We start from the raw sequence: 24,693 nt of genomic DNA on the forward strand, positions 1-24,693 counted from the left end.
ACACATGTTTGTCCCAATATTTTAGCGGGTCTTCACTCTGTGGAATGTTTGATTCAGCCAAATATCTGGTGGTCTCCACAATAAAAATAAACATCCATAACTACACAATACAAATGACAGACTTTGCCTGCCTATTGCCAACAGTGTTAGAGGAAATCAAATTGGAGCGCTCCCACATCTCGGAGCGACCTCTCTGCCACAGGTTCCATTGCAAATTTGCTCTTTGCTACTACTGCTACAACAACACTGACTTTGACTGTATCAAACCGCCAAGCCCGAATCCTGTTTCGAGCCCATTTGAATCAAATTGAAGCGGTCACGTGACTGTGCGCCGGAACAAAGCTTCGGACGTCAGTGATCATGTGATCAGCAGTGAACAAACCAAGCACCGATACATTTGCTTCGCCTTGCACTGGTTCATATTTCGACACAAGCTTCGAAGCAGGAGGGCCGGAGGTAACAACACTACTATTACGTCTTCTTCAAAATACACATTAGATAAGCTTACAAAGGGATACAAATCACACAAATCATACACTGGATGCCCAATTTGGAAAAACGTTGTCATTTCCACCCTTCACAGGCAGAAGAGGAAGAGCAAGTGGAGATGATGTCTGCATCTTTTACAAATAAGTAAAAAGCAGGCTCAAATTTACAAACAGTGCGAGTGAGTTATGGGTGAAAAAGAGTGATTCCTCTGATGTCTCTATACTCTTTGGCCGGGTGATGCAACGTATAGTAAGTATGCGATTTTACGACAGTGGAATGTTGCAAATATGCTTTCGGGTGACCATGTCGAAGGGCAAACTGAAAGCCATCTGAATGGCCGCTGATTGTATCGAAACACACCGCAAGCAAGTGTATAAATAGTGAATAGAATCTCAGCGCAACCGCACATGAGAACCCACAATTTCCCGAAATGTTTGAGTAAACTTGAGAAAACGACATAAAAAGTTTTGAAGAATTTCACAGCGCAGCATTACTTCCGCCTGCATGCTGTCTGCAGCGTGAGTGCTGTGAGTTATGTTCTATGCTTTCTGCCAGTAGGACTTTACAGCACACTGGACAAAGTCACAAAGTGAAATAAATGTTTTGTCCCTTGGTAATACCCGGGAAATGGTCTACTTTATTGTATTGTACCCTGCTGATAATTGTTTTGCCACGGTTCCCCCGAATGAGAAAATCAAGACCCCGGCAGAAAGTGTGAGTTACCGTATGTACACGCGTGTCCACAATCTTCTGTAACGTTTACTCCAATAACCACTCTGTGGGCCTCTCTCTCTCACTCTCACTCTCTCTCACTCTCTCTCACTCTCTCTCTCTCTCTCTCTCTCTCTCAATGCTTAATAAAAAAACGCAATAATCGTCAATAGTTTTGTCAATAAGCGCAATTACTTAATGAATTCAAGTTGAAGACAATTTTTTAAGAAACGTTAGTTGATGTGTTAACAATCCCAATCACTTATTTTAATACTTTTTTAATATGCTTGAAATATCCACATCCCCAATGTCTCTTCTTGTCTCTCCCTACAGGACAACAGAAGGTGGATCAGCACCCTAGAGAGAGGGCTAGCGCAAATCGTGGCACCGGCAACTCGCTGAGGCACTTGATGCAGGATGCGGTGCCGCGGCGAATCGTGGCAGCTGCCTCAAGTTTACGCCAACTGCCTCGTCTGTTGCCTCGGCTGAGTGAGGTACCTCGAGCGGTACCACGAATTCAGGGGCCGGTTCATCGGTCGAGAGAGGTATCTCTAGCGGTACCTCAAGTTAAAGGAGTCTTGCCACGACCTAACGGAGGCATGCAACAACCAAAGGGAGCGGTGCATCGGCTGATAGAGGTACCGGGAGTTTAAGGGAGAGGTGCCACGGCTGTTAAGGGAGCTGTGCCTTGGCTGATGTAGGTACCGGGAGTTTAAGGGAGAGGTGCCTCGGCTGATAGACGTACCGGGAGGTTAAGGGAGAGGTGCCTCGGCTGATAGACGTACCGGGAGTTTAAGGGAGAGGTGCCGCGGCAGTTTCCGTTAATTTTAGTATTCACATGTGTGCAACATGTGACAGTATAATACAGTTTAAGTACGACTGTTATCTGCGGGTTGAGTTGCCGTGGCGAGTGGGCTATTCGATACATTTGCACTACAAGTTTTCAAGAGCAGAGGTCATCATAGAGTTTGCGATGCATTGAATGAATTAACCTCTTTACGATACAATTGGCTGGAAAGCTTCACTGGTTCAGAAAGCTTCACTTTGCCATCACTAGTGAATTTGCCGTGCGCTGGTATACCCCTTGTCATGATCTGACTTGGCTTGGAGGTGTGTTTCTGAGTTTCAGGCTGGGCGAGCAGGTTTCCCTGGTTACCTGGGCGGAGTCTGGTGGCTGCCTGCTGTCACACCTGTCCTGCATTTACAATCGTCAGGAACCCTTCTTAAGGAGCAGCAGGAGCACCAGTCTTTGCCCTACTAGTGGTAACTTCGCTAGCTCTCAACAGAGATTGATTTTCGAACAAAAGATTTTTTGTGCATTAACATTGTCCCCGTGTTTCAGCCTCGTCCCAGCCTGCTTCCACCTGAGCCCGACGGATTCCCCGGCTTCCCCTCTCGCCCTCCGCGGCTCGGGAGAATCCCCTCCAGCCAGCCGGATCACTGCCTCTCCCTCCAGCGTGGGCTCCATCAATTGTATAGCTCCTGCTGCACGGACCCTTCAGCGCTGCCTATTTGAATCCATTCCACACAATCCAAGTCTTGTATCATCGGAATCCTGCGTTTGAGTCCCACCTTTGTTTTGGCCGTCACCCCATGACACCCCTGACCCGTTCAGACGTCCATGTCATTGTAAAAATGTGTTTTTCGTGGAGAATAAACTCATTAAAGGGTCAAAAGTTCCCATCAATGCTGTCAACGTAAGTCCTTTGTTCTGGCTTTCGCAATAAGATATGTCTCTAACACCTAAAATAGTTTAATAAAAGCTCTCATTTCAATTTGAGTGTGTAACACCACCTGCTGGATGTTTTGGTGAAGGAAGTGAATGCCGAGCTACCATCTAGTGCACGCTGCTGCTCTCGGTCTCTCCTAGCTGCACGGTCCTCCGCCTCCACAATGACGAATGATCTCCTGAGCTGTCTGTAGCCACCACCAGTCTCCGATCCTTCACCCTCTGGTTGGAGTTTCTTAGGACCCTTAAACTCCTTTTGGAGACCAAGAATGAGTGGAGGAGTCTGCTCACTGCCAACAAATCTTCCACAACACCAGAGAAATCTGCCTCCAAGGGTCCCAAAAAATGTCAGATCCAGGGGCTGAAGGATGTGAGACATGTGTGGTGGCCGGCACAAGAGTATGACCTCCTTGCTCTGTGCAGTCCGGACCCGTTCTGGATCCAGGTGGGAATGATGACCATCCATGACCAGCAGCAGCAGGAGCCCCTGTGCGGCGAACTTCAGGAAGTGCTCAACCAACCTCCTCCTGAACAGCTCTCTGTCCATATACCCTGCTGAGGACTTCCCGTAGAGAGCATCGGGGACCCCTTCCTTGTTATAGGGCCCCCCTGGATATCCCCCCTTATAAATGATGAAAGGGGGGATATCCTCCCAGCCACGTTCAGGCAGGCCAGGACAGTGATGTGTTCCCTAGTTTCCTGGATCAGCCTGTAGTCTGCGTCTCGTCGCAATTGTACAACTAGAAGGGTTTCTCCGTCAGCCCGTGCTCCGCCAGGGTGGTGCTGAGGAGCCTAAAATACTCCTGAATTAGCCCCCTCTTGGCACAGCATGCTCTCCCACGGTCAATGATGTCTGGGGCCCGGGCAGTGAGGCAATGTTTTTGCCGCTCCCTAAAATGTATCCATCACGTCTGGCCTAGCGTTAATTTGGGGGATTCAGGGTGCCGATGATTAATGCAGAGCGTGGGCCAGGACCTGAGGCTTCGTCAGTGGAAACCCGTGACTACCTTTTTAATTTCTTTCTGTCCTTCCTATTTCTACACTTTTTAAAAATCTTTCTTTCTTCTCTCTCTTCTTTCTTTTGCCTTCTTTTTCCCTCCCTCTTCTCAATTTCTGATTATTTTGAGTCTTATCCTCTCATTCACCTCCCGTCTCCTTTCTTTTGCTTCCTCTCTTCTCACTTTCAGTGTTCTCTCTTGTCACTTTCTGATCACAGGAACATAAACAGGAACACACAAGACAACATTGAGTTGAAAACATCAAATTCCACTTAACCTCTTATATAATCTAGCAACATATTATATTGGAGGTTTATCCACATAAACAATATGTCTGATCATAAGAACCACTGCTGGCTTCCAACAAAAGTGCAGTCTCTCTCTCAAATACACATTATTTGCATCATTAATAAAAGTGTATGGAAGTGCTTGATGTAGCCCGCCTTATGAAAAACATTGTATTTTACTTATTTAGGAGGTTGAAACAAACCAAGAAGCTTCCCAAACTGGCGCAATAATACTTTTTTAGACCCTGCCCCCCTTCCCTCAATAACAGATGATGTCACACATTAATGCCCAATTTTCATTGGCTAGATAAAGTAGCGTCATGCTAGCTACAAGCTACACTCATATCAGCAGTACAGTGAAATTACAGAGAAACTTTTCAGACTATCGACCAGTGGTACTCAACTAAAATGTAAAGAGGTCCAGTTAGAGAACATTTCTAGAAGCAAAGGTCAGAAAGATCGCAATGTACCTATTTATTGTGATTTAGTTGTATCAACATCTCCATCTAATCAATACACAACTAACAAGGCAAATGAATTCAGTACGATTCAAAGACTCGTTCGCTACCGTCTGATTTAGCTTCAGGTCCGAGTCCGGATGGGACGACTTCTGGGTCCGGATCCGGACCTCGGTCCGTCAGTTAGTGACCTCTACTATAGACCATCGGCCCGAGTCTTCTTACTACTGTCTCTCATCAAATCTACTTTCCTGTATTAATTACACGTGTAAACGTTTGTATATATTCGTCAAATTTGACACGTAGATTTGTTGACATGCATAAATTAACATCACTTCCTTTTGTGGGCGATCAACCATAAAAACGTCTGTAAACAGCCTCAAATTACGAGTGTCACAGGAGTCACGTTAGGTGTTAAACAGCATGAGACAAATGTGAATGTTCTATTCCATGTTGTCATGCCATACAGAAAACATTGTTTTGTTACACTGTCCTAAGTGCCTTCTGAATTTAACAAATGAAGGCTGTGCTCCAGGAGGGCAGTCGGGGGAAATAAAGGACCCACATTAAAAAAAAATCTTAGTGTCCGGTCTCATCATTTTAATCAGGCTACATGTTTATCATACATAACTCACCTGGCATGATAAGTATGACACATTTGAACAGGTGGACTTATTCTACACGTTATATAAGTTACATGCACAGATACATATAAATCATGAGTGTGTGTGTAGCTGCTCAACGAAATAATGGATCAACACTTTCTGCTTAATGAAACGCATCGTTTTTATTCATTTTACACACTTTACATCCAATAAACACGAGATGAAAAATTAAGAGGATGATTTTACTTTCTGTTATTGATGATTTTAAGAAAAGCACACAGAAAGCTTATAAACATTAGTCATCATTCATCTTTAAAGAATAGAAAACCATTAAGTATTAAGAGAGAAGCTACACACATTGTTGTAAGACGAGTGATGAATGAACTGCTTGTTGCTTCCTCACTGAGAGCAAAACACTCAACAACACAACTCTTTTCTGTTCTTGCTCCTAAATGGTGGAACGAGCGCTCTGAAGACACCAGGACCGCAGAGAGTCTTCACATCTTCCGCCGCAAACTAACGACACACCTCTTCAGACTCTACCTCGACTAAAAGACTAGCACATTGTAGCACTTAAATTGTACTTATATTGGCTCTGATATATAGCATTGTAGATCGGCTAATTTGAAGAAATTACACTCATGTTTCTTGTTCTTTTGTGTCTGTATTCTTATGGTTGAAATGCACTTATTCTAAGTCGCTCTGGATAAAAGCGTCAGCTAAATGACATATAATGTAAAAGAAAAGATGATACAGCTTTATAGCATCCTCTTCCTCTTCTGGCTCATGACGGATGTAACTCCACCACCATGTTAACATAGTCGTCTCCTACTGCGTCCTGCAGAGGAAAGAGTTTTAGTTACTATACAGATGAAAACGGATGCAGCTTGTCTTTGTGTTACAGATGTATCAGTGTCACAGAACAGCATGGGAGCAATGCACCACCTGAAGTAGGTAGAACATGTTAAACACACACGCACACGTGATAAAGTTCACCATATCAACTTTATGAAGTGATGAAATGTCCATGTTGTGCTTACAGCTTCATGCAGGTTTAAAGCTGTTCTAACTACGTTGTGTTTTAATAGTTCTTAGTCTTCATTTTTGTAGGTTGTCATTGTGGATATTTTGTTCTTATGGATGAATGAATGGAAGCACTTGAAGAAGCTTTTATGGCACACAGCTTAGCAAAGACACCATCCAGCAGACACAGAGCATCATCAGCATTCGTTTGGAGACGTGCTTCACTGCATTGGAGGAGACTCTGCTCTTTAAACATCACCACCATTGAAGGATTATTCCTGTGCTAATGTTGTAAACCAAACAAGGGCCTGATCATGAAATATCTCTCCTCTTCTGATGTCTTACCTCCTGTGGTTTGGTGCAGCGTCTTGATTTCAACCAGCTGGAAGGAAAAGAAGAAGGAATGATTTTGTTAGTGTGAGCGATCAGGACTGAGACTCCGGTGCAGAGGAATAAAACAACAAAAAGATTTATTTCCAGGGTTCAGATCTTTACTTCACTTTTTCTCTTTACAAAGCCAATGAAAAGCAGCAGAGACACGAGCAGACTTTACACGCTGGGGGGGGGGGGGAAGCAGAGACATTCGCAAGTTACTCTGTGGTTATTATTTCACTTAAATGTAACATTTAGTTGTTTTCTTAACCTCCCACCACTTGGGGGCGTAATGACGCTGTAAATTAGGCCACAAGGTCGATATAATCAGCAGCATTACAGGAACAGGTGGTTGTTATTGTGAGGAGCAAACAGTTTGTAAGGACGTGCAAGAAGGTGCGAGTGTTGTTTGATGGTGTATGATAACCAACGGAAAAAGTGTTATGATATATTATTAATTTAGAGAAGGAAAAGGTGGATGAAGACAAACAAAGTGATCTCTCTTCTGTTTGTATTTGGAGAAGAAATCAATTACCATCAAAGACAAACTGGACTTTTTCAAGGATTTTTCACACGTTAAAACGAGCAGCAACCAAAAGCTTCTTTTGATTGTCAAAGGGGTCAAGTAGAATAAAAGATTTGTCTTCTTTTCTTAAAGAAAACAGTGCAATTGATAATCTCATTATTAGGAGATGAGGATGTATCGCGACAATGGGAACTATAATACACTATGAGTCGTTCAAATGTCAGTGAGTAACAAGGAATGAGTTGTTATGTTTGACCTTCAGCATCTTTGTAAAATGATTTATAATATGTATTCATATTATCATCATTATGAATATCGATAATGAATTATGCATTAATGCATTACAACAGTCACAATGACACAAACTGGTGTGTATCTGCACACAATCATATTGTAGAAAAGGTTTTCTCACCACTCAAAGATGAGCAGAGTAGAGACGAGCAGGATGATTCCCAGGACCTTCACGATGAGTTGAGCACCAACCAGTTGATCACCTGCAACAAAACGACATGGTCACTTTTAAAATGTTATCACTCAAATCATAATTCCTGCAGCGACCTTCAAATACCAACAGACGTCCTGTCGATAGCTGAATGTGTAGCTCATTTCTGCATCCACAATAACACAATGTGCCTCCATCACTGCTGGTCACTTCACAGCCATGAAGACTTGATGATGATGAGAAAAGATCAGGGGTCTCTTTGTTAAAGCAGTGCGAAGGATCCCCTCTAAATATGTGCACACGTTCAAAGGAGGAAATGCACGCACTCCAAAACACATCCAGATGTGTAAAGCATCGCGTTGCCAGTGAGCCATTTCCTTTTAATAAATCCCAAATGAACCTGTGAAGGTGTGCGGCTGAACGCTCAAACACCATGAATATAAATGAGATCTTAGGTGTTGTGGCATCACAAGGGGGCAGGTAATAGAGGGCCGCTACATTCCTGCACATGATGGGTACAAGATGGCCGCCACTGAAACTACATTTCCCAGACTGGAAACATGTCCTACATGGAGGAGCCGGGAACAAGGAAAAGCCTAAGAGGTCGACTACAAACCTTATTTTTTGGTTTAAGGAACTGTCTTTCTCCTTGGGGACACTTTTTGAGAATAAAACATTATTAGTAAACCATCAAATGTTGCCTGTTTGCTGACCCTGCTCCCCCACAGCTACCTCTTGTGACGTTACAGTGTGTACACTGTAACGTCACAAGAGGTAGCTGTGGGGGACACTTTTTTGAAAATCTGAGGAAACAGAAAGTTACGTCCTAAAAGAGTAACAAATACAGTTCTGTGTTTACCTTCTATAGTCAGATGGATCTCTGAGGATGTTTGATCACCAAGCTGATTGGTGGCCACACAGTAATAAACTCCTCCATCAGTCACATTGAAGCTGTAAAAGTCTCCTTCAGATACTTTGATTGGTGCATCTCTGCTGGTCTTGAACCAGGTGAAGCGTCTCACAGGAGGTTTGGCTCTGCTGGAGCAGGTCAGGTTCACCCGGCTACCTGCTGACACCCGACCTGATGGACAGATGGACGTTGAGGTGTTCTTGGGAGCGTCTGAGGAAAATGTGACATTAAAACTTTATGCAGCTGACATCGTGTCAACACATGAATCATCGTATGCTGACAGGATCAAAGAACAAACACTCACATGAAACACTGAGAGTGTTTTCACTTGCTTACCTTGACTTTAAGCAAATCTCTATGGAAACAAAAAGCTGTGTCCCTAATAGAGTAACAAATGCAATACACTTCTTTTGTTTACCTCCTATTAACTGATGGATCTCTGAGGATGTTTGATCACCAAGCTGATTGGTGGCCACACAGTAATAAACTCCTCCATCAGTGACATTGAAGCTGTAAAAGTCTCCTTCAGATACTTTGATTGGTGCATCCCTGCTGGTCCTGAACCAGGTGAAGCGGCTCACAGGAGGTTTGGCTCTGCTGGAGCAGGTCAGGTTCACCCGGCTACCTGCTGACACCCGACCTGATGGACTGATGGACACCGAGGTGTTCTTGGGAGCGTCTGAGGAAAATGTGACATTAAAACTTCATGCAGCTGACATTGTGTGAACACATGAATCATCGTATGCTGACCGGATCAAAGAACAAACACTCACATGAAACACTGAGAGTCTTTTTCTCCTCTGACGTCTTTACATCTTTTCCTTCATTCACAGGATATCTGGCAGAACAGCTGATGATGAATCCATCATGTTCATGTGACAGAGTGATGCTCTTCTGGATTCTAGTTGTGAAGGTTCCATCTGTGTTTTCCTCCATCATGTGGTGAGAGTCTGGTTGGAGGTTCCAGGTGAGTTGAGGAGGAGAGTGTGGACAGGGAGTGGAAGCTGAGCAGCTGATAGAGACAGACTCCTTCTCCTTCACATCACCTGAGATCTCAATCCTGGGCTTTGGAGGAGAATCTGTGGTTTCGAATCAAATCAATTAATAATTACCACGCGTATGAGGCGCATTTAAATTTGTATGTTCATGTATTTAAAATAACACATTTTCGTTCTTTTATTTATGTTATAAGCAAAGTTTGCCCCCTACAGGTGAGACGGTGCTCCTATGAATTTGTGTGAATGGGGAAACGATGAGGGCAGATATCCTCTTTGACCTCGGCCTCAGCCCTGTGACTGTGCCTGATTTGCATCATCAGACATCCAAACAATCCAACTTGTCTTACTTTTATGTTTTTCATTACAATAAATAACAAGCAAGTGACCGGGTTTTAGCAAAAGATTGAGTACCAAAATATGAGAACTTGTTTTCTCCTTTCCCACCTCACAACCCCTCAGATTTAACTTGTGACCATCTTTAGGGGAAAGTAAAACTTTCACTAATTAATGTTGTCAAAACAGTGACGGTAAATAGTCAGAAAAAAAGGAGCTTTTGAAACCTTTTTTTTTCAAGCATTAAAAACAAAGATCGGCATGCAAGTAGTAGTGAAGAAAAAATCCATTCATATGCAGAAAGCGTGAAAATTTCATTCCCTGGATAGTGTCTGTAGATATTTATATTCACACTAAAAGTTAGCTTCTACTCTTTTCGGTTTTATTCTAAAAAATAAGATTATTGATTGTTTAATGAAAACAAATCTCTTACCTTTAACTGTTATTTGGAGAGGATCACATGAAGCTGTTGCTCGAAATTCTTCGTTCTCAACCCTGAAGTAGTATGTGTCTGTGTATGTTGTTTTTAAACTGGAAAATAAAGTGGTGCAGTTTTTCTGACTCAAGTCTCCAGTAAAACTCATCGGATATGTGGAAACTGTCCCACTACTGTTGAAAATCACATTATTTGGATAAAGGCCAAAGCAATGGTCATTTTTAATCCACACTCCAAAGGTTGTTGTTTTGCTGTTAAATTCCTTTCCTTGTTTAACTCTGAAGTTACATGGAATTTGCAAACAAGATCCAGTCAGTGCTTCCATCTCTTTTGGTGCAGTGATGAATAGAGCTGTAATCCCACAACAATCAGCAGAGGCACCTGTGAAACAAACTAATGATTAACAGTGGTGATTAAAATGTGTAAAAACACAACAATAACATGAACACAAAGAGAAATATACTTCATCAGTAATGTTTTGCGTTGTGTTCTTTTTTCTCTGAACAGTTTTTGTGTTGATTCATCTTTCTGGTTTTACAACTTTCCCCACAAGGCCGAGCCCAGTGGGACCAAACCCGTCTCTGTCTCCAAATAACTACGTCACTTTTGTCTCCGTGATAAAAGAGCTCAGCAGGAAAACACAGATTGTAACATTCACATGAATTTAGGTTGAAATGATATTTTCCAAACAGTAAATGATTGAAGTGAAACACAAGTGAGTGAAGATGAAGCTCACCTGAGAGGAAGAAGACACTGTGCAACACGATGGCTGTCACCATCCTAACAGACTGGTCGGCCATGACACTCACCACCTGATTCACCAACACAACATCAGTGTTGATTGATTGATTGATATCTATCATCGGTTAAAACCAAAATGGTTTTAAGACAGACAGATTCATAACGAATGGGCTTCAGGCCTCATCTCACAACTACGAGAGTTGTTGACAGACGTCTCTTTGTCATCTGTGGTCGTTTTTCACAAGTTTATCCTGTGAATCCTGGTAATTCATTGGTGCACCTTTGGTTAAATGCAGAAGACTGAATGGACAGAGAAAACTACGGTCACTTGCCTTAGTTATGAGTTATGACTTTGATGGTGAATCTTTAAAATTCCTGGACGCACACTCGCTGTTATAAACAGATAACTAGAGATGGTGTTCAGAGTCAAGGGGAGACGGTGAAAACCACCAGACTAATATCCTGCCACCATTGTGTAAATTCATGTCAGAACATTATTCTAGACGTTTGAATCAAATGCAATCATAGGTTGAATTCCTTCAAAGGGAAGTTTGTGTAAGAATCAGTTGGAACAGTTGAAATTACAACTGAGGGAAAAGGAGAAGAAGGATGCAGCTCAGCATGCAGCCCCGTTATAAAGAAAGCAAAAAAGAACATTTCAGTAAAACTCATCGGATATCTGGAAACAGTCCCGCTACTGTTGAAAATCACATTATTTGGATAAAGGTCAAAGCGAGAGTCATTTTTAATCCACATTCTAAAGGTTGTTGTTGTGCTGTTGAATTCCTTTTCTGGTTTAACACTGAAGTAACATGGAATTAGCAAACAAGCGCTTCCATCTCTTTTGGTGCAGTAATGGATAGAGCTCTATTCTTATCACAACCAGCATCAACCCATAACACAGAGCGGACTTACAGCAGTTATGATCCAAATGTGTGTCACAATAGTGGAGATCAAGGACGTTGGCGAGCAGAGTGTCCTGAGCACAAAAGGATGAGACCTTCACACCAAACGTCTGATTGAGGGAAGCAGCATTTGCTTGATGAGCAAATGACAAAAAACACTTTCTTAGTGTCACAAAATTGCCCAGTGAATCTGATGAGGGGATCTGGTGTGTTATTTCAGCATTGTTGTTGAGCTCAACATCAGATGGCTTCAAAGTGTTGAAAAAAGCTGATCTCCAGTTATTTCAGATGTTTAACTAGTGTCAAAATATTACCTTGTACATCTCATGTAAGCGTAGGGCCACTAAAGAACACATGAAGAAGTGTGTTATGACCAGAAGTTGGAGAAAGAGAGATGTGTGTGTTGGTCAGAGGAGGCTGCTGCTGTGTCTGTATCTCTCTCTCCCTCCAGGAAACAGTGTTTCTTGGTTCTACTCCACACATTTCATTGACTAAACCATCTCACTGGGAACGGCAGCATTTTGGTCCAATGTTGCAGCAGCGTCTCGGCCCTACAGATTTCAGACGTGGTGCGGAGGATCCTCAGAGGGTTTAGCGCTGGTGGTAATGTAGGTCGCTCTGCATGGATCACAAGAGTAAGTGCACACAGAACAGTAGAGCTGGTCGAGGAACACACAGACACGCAGACTTGTATTCAGTCGTAGCGGCAGATTCCAGAGCTGTCACAAGTATCGTCTTCACTCCGCGCCGCACACAAATACCATGTGGGCCTCATTAAAGGCGCAGCGCCATTGGTAGTGTGTCCTAAATCTCATCACAGGCCGTGCCTCAAACAACACCCACTCAAACAAGAAGCCATCGATGGTGTAAGACCAGTATTTGAATCCCTTTTTAAAATCAGGTATTATTATACCATGTGAAGATTCCGCTGTGCACGCACCAATTTTACCAGTAAAAAAGGTTTGCAAGCAGCAAATGCCGCCACCTATCGACCAGAGCCAGAAGTGGAAAATCCACACACAATCTTGTCACAAATTTCCACCACATGTCCCTCTTATCAAATAATGTATTATGTAACAGTCACTGAATAACTCTGAGTCTCTGATGCTCTGCATTACAGGACTAAAGAACTTCTCAAACTTTTATTTGTGTTATTACAATTTAAAGACGACTATTTCCTCATCCATAGTTTGTACTTCCTCTTCCTCTCAAATATCTGTTTAAATCTTCCAAATTCTCTGTGCATTGAAACAACAGGCAATCGGTAAAACTATTGGTGAATAGTTATAATGTAATCTCTCGTAACATTATGATATTTCAATAAAAATAGACATTAACAAGTATTGAAGGTGACATTAACTTACATTGAGTGAGTGTTTCTTCTTCAGTGCAGTCTGCTGTCTGACAAGTTCAATGCAGAAGTCACAGGTCTTTGAACCAAGATGGTCTGTGAGAGGAAGGAGGAGGAACTGGGAGGTGGAGCAAAACATCACTTCTGGTGTTCCTGCAAATGGCAAATAACATATAATTCACACACTTTTATTGTACTAAAACCACTACTCTGTAAAAATACCATTAATTCCATTAATTCACCAGCCAATGATTAAATAAAAGTCAAATTAATAAATGAAACATTTAGTGCATTCATCATTTTGAAATCTATTATTACAATCAAAAGGGTTAAGCACACTGGATAAAGTCAAAGAAAGAAATGGATTCAAATCACGAAGCTGATTGGTGGCCACACAGTAATAAACTCCTCCATCAGAGACATTAAAGCTGTAAAAGTTTCCTTCAGATACTTTGATTGTTTCATCTCTGCTGGTCTTGAAGCAGGTGAAGCGGCTCGGATAAGTTTTTGTTTCGTCAGCGTCATGCTAGCCAACGAGGGGCATGGGCAGAAGGGGGGCTATGTTTTAATAAAATGTTGGGTTTAATATTATGGTTAAAAAATAACTTTAAAGAAACCTTTAAAACAACTTTAAAAAGGTTCCTCTCTTGAGAGAGTATTAAAACCTTTATTTAAAAGTCTGAATACAGACTGTCCCCATCATGTTGTTAAAAAAGGCTTTATGGTCCCACAAAAGTATAAATAATATTACTTTTTTTGTTTGCCTTTTCTGTTTCTGTCTTTTAGATTTCTCAATTTACGACGCGGACTGGGGGTGAGTTGGGTGGTGGCTTCCGGCGATGAATCACTGGATGGATCAAGCAAGGTAACGGAAAGCTTTTGGGGGGCTTCTCTGGAGGCCCAGGGTTAGGAGGAGATGGGTTAACTCAGGTGATTTGGGATTTTTTCCTTTTTTCATGTGTCTTATCCGACACCCCCGTAAAGTTTGGGTTGTTGCCTGAGCCTGTAAATCCACCCACAACACAGTCAGAGTCCAGATCTCAGCGAGAGGAATGGGAGAGAGGGGTTCAGGAGGGAGGTTAAGGTTAGGGCTGGGGTGGGGGGGATAGGTTAAGGTTAGGATAGGGGTCCAGGGTGGGGCTAGGAATTAAATTGTGATCCGGACCCTGACTGGTGCCCAACCGGAGGCGGTGGTTCGGCCCAGATCGAGCCCGGGGGTCAGGGTCGGGGTCAGGGCTATCCTATTGTGGTGGCGGGGTGTGGTTAGCCCAGCTGCAGAGGGGAGAGCGGGGGAGTGGTTCAGAGAACATTGCCGGCAGGTGAGTAATAAGCACTGATTGTCTCCTTTTCATAAACAGTGAGCAGGACTTGGAACGAGAGACTGATACAGACGCTCAGGGCCGAGGCCGAGGACCGGAGACGACGAGCGAGCAAACAGTGAAAAATAAAAGTCAGTTGTTACTCCCACCCGTGTGTCTGAGTGTCCTTCAAGAGAACCCGCGGAGATAGCTCCAGCACAGCTACACCTATACAATCCTACATTGTATGTCTCATCCCTTGTACACATTCTTATAATGGAAAATACCATTTCTAAATGAATACAATTAATTGCAGAAAGTTTTATTTCACGTGAGAACTCTGACTAAACGACTTCCCCTGTTCTTGAAAGTTCTCAGAATGTATTGTGTGTTAGATACTCTCCACTTCTCCTTATTCATCTGTTAGAGCCACAAAGCTAAATAAAGGTTTCTCACCTCACTCAGAGTCGCAACACCAACTAAACAAACAAGTAACTGCCACGATGAGAGGCAGCTACTTTTCATTTTGGTCGTCTTGTAGTGAATAGAATGTCCTGCGAGGATGATTATTAATGCATTATTAACTGGACTCCTGCTCATGTGCATTCATATTTATTTAAATAATTGTCTCCAATTGTCATTTCATAACCAACTGTTTTGACTTAAACTGTTTGCACTTTAAGATTACCTCAAATATGAAACTAAATTCTCTTCAGGCTTACAGACATCATTTGTGGTCCAGCCTGTTAAAATCATGAACTATTGTCTGTTATTTTTACTTTGAGCGAGAGAGTGTTCATCATCATCATCATCATCATTATTATTATTATGCGCCTTATGCGCCTATTATGCGGCTTACAGGAGGATGTGCTCTTCTTTCCTATTTACAAATTAATGAATTATTCTTTACGGTACATCTTGTCAAAAAGATCGACTTTCTTCTACAAAGTGTAGATGTTGTGTGTTATTTTTACTTTGAGTGAGATAGTGGTGATCGTCATGAATCTGCATACACCTGTGGACCAGGTGAGCTGATTGTGTGTGTGTGTGTGTGTGTGTGTGTGTGTGTGTGCGCGTGCGTGCGTGTTGTGGCCCAGCTGGTGAGCAGTGCCCCACGTGACTAAGTGTGTTAGTCATGTGGCGAAGGTGATGAAGGCAACCAAGAGGCCTGGTGTTGGATCGTCGGTACGACCCCAGAGGATCCGCATAGGGAACTCCTCCCCACCAGGTGTCTCTGGTTGTCCCTCACAGGTGGATGGAATCAATCAGCCAATCAGGAGCCTTTTTAACCAGAGGACACAGAAGGGAGACAGAAGGAGGAGGAGACGACGTTGAGCACAAGCTCGGGATGAGGGACGCCTGCTCCGGTTACGGGGCAGTGAGCGTTTTGATGAATAGGGGAGAGAGCGAAACATACAGACGTCGAAGCTACGGGTGGGGTGGAAAACAAACGTGAAAGAGCGCAAGAGTAAGGCGCAGGCAAGGGCTGCTAATCCTTGTTGGTGAGGATGGCTAGGAGAGAAGGATAGAGTGATAGCATGGAGCTAAGTGAGGAAGAGACGCGAGTAGGGAAGGAGAGTGAGAACTGTTTTTTGGATTTGTTAGATACAAAGTAAGGGAGTTTACACCAAAACCAATGAGATGTTTCAAATGCCAGAAATTTGAAAAACATACTAGACCTCACATTAGGTCAGAAGAGAGTGGAGCTATCCTGTGCTAAAAGCTGGAGGAGAGGTAGCGGTGACTAATAAACAGAAAGCTCAGTCGTTGGCCGATACATTTGTAAAGATACACAGCAATAACAATCTGTCTGAGGAAGAAAAGCAAACCAGAGAGGAAACAAGAGGAAAAAATAGGGAGGCACTGAGGATGAAGGTGAGTTGAATGTACCGTTTTCAATAGGGGAGTTAAAAAGAGCAGTTGCCAAAACTAGAATGACGGCCCCATGAAATATGGTACATTATGGTAAAGCATCTAAGTGGAGAGGGGTTGAATAAGTTACTAACGTTATACAACAAGGTGTGGGAGGAAGGTAGCACACCAGCAAGGTGGAAGGAGGCGGTGATTATCCCTTTAAGGAAGCCGGGGAAAGATGCAAGTGACCCAGCAAATTATAGACCAATTGCCCTAACATCACATTTATGTAAATTTATGGAACGGATGGTAAATGAGAGATTAATGTACTATGTGGAGAAAAAACAGATGTTAGTGGGGTGCTAGAGTGGTTTCAGGAAAGGTAGGGGAACCTTGGATTCAATCCTATGACTAGAAGACGAGGTAAGAAAGGCGCAGGCTCATAAAGAAAATGTGGCGGCTGTTTTTTGATGTAGAAAAGGCATATGATATGCTTGGGAGGGAACGTCTTTTAATTAAAATGCATCTAATGAAAATGAAGGGGAACCTCTTTAATTGGGTAAGGGAGTTTTTAAGTCAAAGAATAATGCAGGTAAGAATAGGAACGGAAAAGTCCGTTAGTATAGTAAAGTATGAAATAGAAAATGGGACACAGCAGGGGAGTGTGGTAAGTCCTCTATTATTTTTCGTAGCAATAAACGACATATTTGGAAAGGTCTCAACAGATGTGGGAAGGTCACTATTTGCAGATGATGGGGATCTCAGCTGAAAAAACGAAAGTGATGGTCTTTACAAGACAGAGGAAAAGGGGAAACTACCAGCTGGATCTTTATGGAAACAAGTTATAATATATAAATAGTAGAGTCGTTTCGGATTTTAGGAGTGCTATTTGACAACAGATTAACATGTCTAGCAGGACGACTGCTCTTGGCGCATTCGCGGTCTTGTCCCTTTAATTATCTGCCCTATAAGAAGGGATCGGTAGATCTGCGCGCAAAATTGTGTTCCATAGCGCAGGTATGTAACCATTAATTGGACGCCAATGTGCCCATCCGTGTACCATTTAATAATGTGAGTTTATGTGCAGGCGCTGGCAGGTTGGACGGCGCGTGTCGGGTAGTTTCCCTTTTGGTGCCGGAGCGATGTCACGCAGAGGGCTCGGCATCCGGCTACCCCGAAGCCTACTGCTTTTGGACTGCTGCTGCTTTTTACGGGGATAGAACAAATCTACTTTTTATAGGGTTGAAACAAACTCTTTTTATGGGGATAAGATGACCCTTTTTAAGGACGTTGCTGATCTATGTGGATTAATATCAAGGGAGACTTTCCTGGATTATTTTTGTTATTATTGTGATCATTGAATTGATTAGTTTTCTTACGTTTACCCAGTATCATTTTATATTCTTTTTGGATTTGTCTTTTGAACCTGTAAATTCTTGTTTTTGAATATATTTTTGGTCTCATTTGACTATTTCCCTCTTTGTGATTCCAGGTGCTGAGGGCCTCACTAGTGAACCCTTTTTGGTGAATGTCAGGAATCAGGAATCAGGAAACATTTATTGCCAAAATATGTCAAACATACAAGGAATTTGTCTTAGCGGTTGGTGCATGACAGACAGTGTAACAATAGACAACAAGACAGCAGTGCACAAGTAATAAAATAAAGTAAAATGAAATGTTAATGCAGTGGTTTGTAAAAAAAAGGATAAGGCTATGGGTTAGTATAAAACAAGGGAATAAAGTTAAAGTTAAAAATTTAAAATATTAAAAAAGTTTAAATCTTAAGCAAAAAGTCCATTAGCGAACAAGTAACAAAGTGACAAGTGACGACAAAGTGGTAATTTAAATGACAAGTGCAGTGTGAAGGGGAGTGACCGGTGGAATGTTATAGTGAGTCAGTGGGGGACCGGGCTCTGTTGATCAGCCCGACTGCCGACGGGAAGAAACTGTTTGTGTGGCGGGAGGTCTTAGTCCTGATGGACCTCAGCCTCCTGCCAAATGGAAGGGGCACAAACAGGTTTTGTCCGGGGTGAGTGGGGTCGGCCACGATCTTTTTAGCTCGCTTCAGAGACCTGGAAGCGAACAAGTCCTGCAGGGACGGCAGATTGCAGCCGATCACCCGCTCTGCAGAGCGGATGACACGCTGCAGCCTGCCCTTGTCCTTGGCTGTGGCTGCAGCGCACCAGACGGTGATGGAGGAGCAGAGGATGGACTCGATGATGGCCGTGTAGAAGTGGACCATCATCGTCTTTGGCAGGTTGAATTTCTTCAGCTGCGTCAGGAAGAACAACCTCTGCTGAGCCTTCTTGGTGATGGAGCTGATGTTCAGCTCCCACTTGAGGTCCTGGGTGATGATGGAACCCAGGAAACGGAAGGAGTCCACAATAGTGACGGGGGAGTCACACAGGGTGATGGGGGAGGGTGGGGCTCTGTTCCTCCGGAAATCCACAACCATCTCCACTGTCTTCAGAGCGTTTAGCTCCAGGTTGTTCTGGCTGCACCACGACACCAGATGGTCAGACTCCCACCTGTAGGCGGACTCGTCCCCACCAGAGATCAGTCCAATGAGGGTGGTGTCATCCGCAAACTTCAGGAGCTTGACGGACTGGTGACTGGAGGTGCAGCTGTTGGTGTACAGGGAGAAGAGCAGAGGGGAAAGAACGCAGCCTTGGGGGGAACCGGTGCTGATGGTCCGAGAGGCTGAGACATATTTCCCCAGCTTCACGTGCTGCTTCCTGTCAGACAGGAAGTCTGTGATCCACTTGCAGGTGGAGTCGGGCACGTGCAGCTGGGAGAGTTTGTCCTGCAGCAGAGACGGGATGATAGTGTTAAAAGCAGAGCTGAAGTCCACAAACAGGATCCTGGCGTAGGTTCCTGGGGAGTCCAGATGCTGGAGGATGTAGTGGAGGGCCATGTTGACAGCATCGTCCACAGACCTGTTGGCTCTTTAGGCGAACTGCAGGGGGTCCAGGAGGGGGTCGGTGAGGGACTTCAGGTGGGTCAGGACTTGCCGTTCAAAAGACTTCATGACTACAGAGGTCAGGGCGACGGGCCTGTAGTCATTGAGTCCTGTGATCCTGGGCTTCTTGGGAACAGGGATGATGGTGGAGGCCTTGAAGCAGGCTGGTACGTGGCATGTCTCCAGGGAGGTGTTGAAGATGTCAGTGAACACCGGAGACAGCTGGTCAGCACAATGCTTTAGGGTGTGAGGGGAGGCGGAGTCCGGACCGGCTGCCTTACGGGGATTTTGTCTTTTAAAGAGCCGGTTAACGTCTCTCTCCAGAATAGAGAGTGTCGTTGCTGGTGGGGGAGGGGAAGGTGATATAGATGAAGAGGCGTGAGCACCTGATGGGCTGGGAGAGGGAAGGGAGGGGGACTGCAGCAGGTTGGTGGAGCTGTGGAGGATGGGATCAGGACATTGTCTTTCGAATCTGCAGTAGAACTCATTCAGCTCGTCTGCCAGGCGGAGGTCATGTGTCCCCTCGTGTGTATTCACTCCCTTTTTTCTTTACCCTTGTGTGTGTTTTTGAGTGCTCCCATTTTTAGGGATACCTTCACCTCCCCCTTCACTCACCTTGAGCACGAAGGCCCGCAGCCCTGGAAAAACACGGTAACCTTTTTGACCGATTTTAATTGTTTTTATTGTGGTTGAAATAAACTTTGTATATTTCTTTTGGAAACACGTCTCCCGCCTGCTCAGTATAGCGAACTTGTGTTGTCCTTGTGCTTAAATTTAGAAATTTATAGATTTTTGGTTTTCTTTTTTCCCCTTATTTAAAATACAAACAATCGGGGCAGTCTTTCCCGACCTCACGCTTGCCACACATGGAAAGACCACATTAAAAATGTAAGTAATAAGTGCAAAAAGGTTATAAATGTATTAAGATGTCTCGTGGGAAAGGCATGGGGAGCAGAGGTCGCGAGGCCATGATTCACTTGTACAAAGCGCAAATTAAGTCCAGTCTAGATTATGGGTGTATAGCATACTGTATGGGTCAGCATCAGAAACCGCACTTAAACAACTAGATGTTATCCAGACCAGGGCCCTGAGAATTTGTATAGGTGCAGCAAGAACATCTCCCTTGTGCGCCATTCAAGTAGAGACTGGAGAAATGCCATCGCAGAAAGCAGCTGATGGTTAATTATTGGGTAAACCTGAGAGGGCATAAAGATGATCACCCTGCAAAAAAAGTGGTACAGGCATGCTGGGAAAGGCACAAAGGACCAAAGACTAGTTTTGGATGGATAAGAGGAGCAGCAGCAAAAAGTCTAGGAGTAACTGATATAGAGCTTATCCCTACTGTCATTTGGCCAATAACTCCTGTGTGGTTGCTTAATGAACCAGAGGTGGACATGGAGTTGCTGCAAAGTAAGGTAAGAAGAAAGAACCCTGACCTTGTGAGTGAGTTCTATGAATACACGGACAGTAAATATGCAGAGCATGTGCAGGTGTTTACTGATGGATCTGAAGACTCAGATACGGACAAAACAGGAGCTGCTGTAGCAATCCCATCGTTCAAGTGTGAAATATACAAACGCACCTCAAATTGTCTGGCTGTGTACTCCATTGAATTGTATGCAGTTGTTATAGCCTTAGAGTGGGTTGAACAACAAAAACCAGGAAAAGTACTTGTTTGCAGTGACTCCATGTCTGAAAGCCTGAAGTCAGGAAAGTCCAATACTCGACAAGATCTAGTGCATAAAATAATGGGCGTGAACTCAAGAGCAGTAGGACAGCGAGTTGAAATTATTTATTTATGGACACCGGCCCATGTAGGTATCCAAGGAAATGAAAAGGTGGATAAGATAGCCAAACAAGCACTAAAGGAAAAATAAGTACAAATAGATATTAAGCTATCTAAAGCAGAGGGAAAGGGCATCTTGAAGAAAAACATCACCATGGCAACAACAATGGGACCAAGAGACGAGGGGGAGACACTTACACGCAATCCAGAAGAAAGTGAGCAGGGTAAAATTCAGGGGAGGAAACAGGAGAAAAGAAGTCACAATGGCAAGACTAAGACCTCCCGCCTCACAGAAACCTGCGAAACACACTGCACTTGAGCGGGAAGCATCCAACTGGCCTCTGTGAGCACTGCCAGTCACCAGAAACTGCAGCACGTTATCGCCGCGTGTAGTAGATACAGCGCAGAGAGGAAGGACATGGGCTGAAGGATGAAGGCTGAAGGAAATGGGAACGCAAGGGATGAAAGGAAGTGAGACAAACCGTGTACTAGAGTGGGGGTCGAGTAAGCTTGGAAGAAGGTGCTTGATACATTTTTTGCGGGCAACAGGGCTGATGGGGAAAGTTTAAGCGATGGGAGCCAGAAGATGGCGGTAATGCAACAAAAAAGGATGCAAGCCGCCGTTAAAAACCACAGGAGAAGGCTCGTCGTCAGTCCGTCCCAGAACCCAGGCTAGTCTCAGGTGCCGTTGAATATCAAGTGTGGTCAAGGTCAAGCACGTATAAAATGCACAAAAAATGTGATATTGCTTTGCTCCTTTTGTTTTGTGGTGTAATTATAAACAGTTAAAATAGCTTGTATCCTATAAAAGAAAAAAAAAGATAAAAGTCCTTGCATACAAGTTAATAAATGTGTTTGCTGTTGTGGTTTTTATTGACATTGATGGAATCTCCTTTACCTTAAGAGTGCAAATTATAAATTAGTATAAGTATTAAACATTAATTAATTTTAAAAAACAGAAAATGTTCTTCTCTCAGCCTGAAATATATCATTCCTAAATTAAATTATCTCTACTTTAGAACCCAAAAAACGTAAGGCTTTCTTTGTTGAGCTCAGCAGGTTGCTGGGCAACGAGAGCAGCGGAGAGAAAGCTGATAATGTCCCCCCATAATCCAGACCGTCCATTTCAGACACCGTTCGGTTCAGCCTATGCGGTTGTTGGAGGACCAGCTCAGGTCGACCGTGAAGGCTGCTGAAGGCTGCTGAAGGCTGCAGGCAACAAGGCTGCAGGAGCAGATGCGTCTTGCTCCCGGATGACGACCAGGGATTGGTGAGGCCAGTCAGGTTTTTTTTTTAAAGCAGTTCAGAGTACGAGGCAAACTACTGTTATTGAAAATGAGGCTTTGTCACTTATTTGGGCCCTGCGACATGTGTATTTTGCAGTTTTCGGCGTTGCCCGAAAATTGCCGCAAACCTGAAATTCCACGACAATTTACAGTGCCGCATACTGCCGAAAATCCCACTTTTCATGCAGTGTAATGTGTATTTTGAAGCAGGAGGGCAGATGTTGGTGTACAGATCATAGTTCTTTGACCTTTTTGCATTCCATCAGATCCCCAAATCAGAGGCTGACAAGATGGTCATTGTTCCTTCAGGTTTACGACCTGGACATTAAACACAATAAAGGGAAGGACAGTGTTATTGCGGATGCTTTGCCACAGGCACCGTTGCATTAACTAGTAGTATGCCGGTGATCCCTTGGATACCAACTTTATGGGGGGGGGGTGACGGCCAGTCTGCTTTTTGTCTCAACAGAGCAGATTGCTAAATAGTGAGCACCTGGTCTGAGCCTGAGGGGCATAAAAGCCCTCCTCCAGCGTGGTCCTGGGGCGTTTTTGTCTCCGGCATCGTTCACGACTACTCCTTAAATTCATCCACCGTGGTGTCTTTGCTGTATTTGTTGCAATGTAAGAGCCAGGTTGTGACAGTGTGTAGCTGCTCAACGACAGAAGGAATCACAAAACTTTCTGCTTAATGAAACACATCATTTTTATTCATTTTACACACTTTACATCCAATAAACACAAGATAATCTATAAGAGGATGTTTTTACTTTGTTATTGATTTTTAGAAAGACACACAAAGCTTATTGTGACGTAGCGCCTTTGAGGCCAACGCCAACACAGGATGGTGACGTCAAGGGCTCACTGAGCTTTGAATTGGGATGCGGTGCAGTAAAGAAAGAAGCCGCGCTCTGGGATGCAATTAACCATTCTGTTTTATTACCTTCCGTTGGTCTCCAGCAAAACAGAAAAGACAAACACTTGTAATGGCCAGAACAAAATGAACAAACTAACAACAACAACTTCTCTGCAGGTGACTTCACTCCAGACCCTCCCAGCGTTTCCCTTTCCCCTTGCTTTTATACAGCCTTCCCATCAATTGGGCTAATTGGGAGAAACCAAATGGCAGGGGGTTCTGTCAGGTATGATTGAATATGCTGTATCCTACACAGTTATGTTAATCATTCACATACATTCTTATATAACGTCAACACTGTTGTCATGTACATGTGAACAATTATATAATTAAGTGCCGACATTAATGTAGGCGGTTATATATATATTCTGTGCCCTGTCCCAAACAAGGAATGAACTCGCCCACTTGTCAGCCAATTTGGGGAAAAGGCTCTTCCTTTTCACACTTATAAACATTATTCATCTTTACAGAATACCATTAAGTATTAAGAGAAAAGCTACACACATTGTTGTAAGAAGCGCACTAAGACTAATGAATACAGAGAAGATGATACAGCTTCATAGCATCCTCTTCTGCCTCATGACGGATGTAACTCCACCACCATGTTAACAAAGTTGGCTCCTACTGCGTCCTGCAGTGGAAAGAGTTTTAGTTACTATACAGATGAAAACAGATGGAGATTCTTTGTGTTACAGCTACACCTAAAGTAGGTAGAACATATTAAACACGCACAAACATGATAATGTTCACCATATCATCTTTATGAAGTGATGAAATGTCCATGTTGTGTTAACAGCTTCATGCACTGGCCCTTAATAAATGAATGCAGGTTTAAAGCTGTTCTAACAATGTTGTGTTTTAATAGTTCTTACATAGTCTTCATTTTTGTAGGTTGTCATTGTGGATATTTTGTTCTTATGGATGAATGAATGAAAGCACTTGAAGAAGCTTTTATGGCACACAGCTTAGCAAAGACACCATCCAGCAGACACAGAGCATCATCAGCATTCATTTGGAGACGTGCTTCACTGCATTGGAGGAGACTCTGCTCTTTAAACATCACCACCATTGAAGGATTATTCCTGTGCTAATGTTGTAAACCAAACAAGGGCCTGATCATGAAATATCTCTCCTCTTCTGATGTCTTACCTCCTGTGGTTTGGTGCAGCGTCTTGATTTCAACCAGCTGGAAGGAAAAGAAGAAGGAATGATTTTGTTAGTGTGAGCGATCAGGACTGAGACTCCGGTGCAGAGGAATAAAACAACAAAAAGATTTATTTCCA

The 24,693-nt window shown here is 43.5% G+C and overlaps 1 protein-coding gene and 1 long non-coding RNA gene across 8 annotated transcripts in view; one reads left to right on the plus strand and one right to left on the minus strand.

Annotated features, from left to right (window-relative positions):
* The window catches only part of LOC120811683 (vascular cell adhesion protein 1-like), a 111,864-nt gene that overhangs the window by 81,608 nt on the left and 5,563 nt on the right, over positions 1-24,693 (minus strand). The window contains exons 1-8 of one of the 7 annotated variants that reach the window (XM_078095677.1): positions 13,328-13,369; positions 12,278-12,581; positions 11,974-12,037; positions 11,054-11,129; positions 10,315-10,698; positions 9,324-9,629; positions 8,969-9,229; positions 8,500-8,760 (exon numbers count right to left, since the gene is read on the minus strand). In XM_078095677.1, the coding sequence (XP_077951803.1) occupies positions 8,500-8,760; positions 8,969-9,229; positions 9,324-9,629; positions 10,315-10,698; positions 11,054-11,129; positions 11,974-12,037; positions 12,278-12,291 (1,366 nt within the window). In that variant the 5' untranslated portion in view covers positions 12,292-12,581; positions 13,328-13,369. Of the gene's footprint in view, positions 1-8,499; positions 8,761-8,968; positions 9,230-9,323; positions 9,630-10,314; positions 10,699-11,053; positions 11,130-11,973; positions 12,038-12,277; positions 12,658-13,327; positions 13,468-24,693 lie in introns of those variants that run through there. The other 6 variants (XM_078095679.1, XM_078095680.1, XM_078095676.1 and 3 more) reach the window with 6 other exon arrangements.
* Positions 1,971-2,882, plus strand: LOC120811726 (uncharacterized). The gene is made up of 2 exons (XR_013454012.1): positions 1,971-2,463; positions 2,543-2,882. It is a non-coding gene; the product is annotated as an uncharacterized LOC120811726 (long non-coding RNA).

Source organism: Gasterosteus aculeatus, chromosome 21 (genome assembly GCF_964276395.1).
Source record: "Gasterosteus aculeatus chromosome 21, fGasAcu3.hap1.1, whole genome shotgun sequence".
NCBI lineage: Eukaryota > Metazoa > Chordata > Actinopteri > Perciformes > Gasterosteidae > Gasterosteus > Gasterosteus aculeatus.